General features: G+C 64.0%; 1 protein-coding gene across 1 annotated transcript; it reads left to right on the plus strand.

The window, feature by feature from the left end:
- Positions 1-7: 7 nt before the first annotated feature.
- Positions 8-311, plus strand: LOC104536954 (sodium/potassium-transporting ATPase subunit alpha-3-like; the record flags this gene model as incomplete). Its single annotated transcript, XM_010179701.1, has 2 exons — positions 8-143; positions 245-311. Coding segments are annotated over 2 exons (203 nt in total), but the record flags the coding sequence as incomplete, so codon positions are not given.
- Positions 312-317: the final 6 nt, after the last annotated feature.

Consider the following 317-nt stretch of genomic DNA (forward strand, 5'->3'; position numbering starts at 1 on the left):
TACCCCCCCCAGACGTACGAGCAGCGCAAGGTGGTGGAGTTCACGTGCCACACCGCGTTCTTCGTCAGCATCGTGGTGGTGCAATGGGCCGACCTCATCATCTGCAAAACGCGCCGCAACTCCGTCTTCCAGCAGGGCATGAAGTGGGTGCCCCTCTCCCCATCCCTCCCCCTTCCTCACCCACCTCCAGCACCCATGGGTGCCCCCGTCCCCACCCCCAGCACTCGTTTCTCACCCCTCTCAGGAACAAGATCCTGATTTTCGGGCTGCTGGAGGAGACGGCGCTGGCCGCGTTCCTCTCCTACTGCCCCGGCATG

Source organism: Mesitornis unicolor, unplaced genomic scaffold (assembly GCF_000695765.1).
Source record: "Mesitornis unicolor isolate BGI_N332 unplaced genomic scaffold, ASM69576v1 scaffold37202, whole genome shotgun sequence".
In the NCBI taxonomy this organism is placed as follows: domain Eukaryota; kingdom Metazoa; phylum Chordata; class Aves; order Mesitornithiformes; family Mesitornithidae; genus Mesitornis; species Mesitornis unicolor.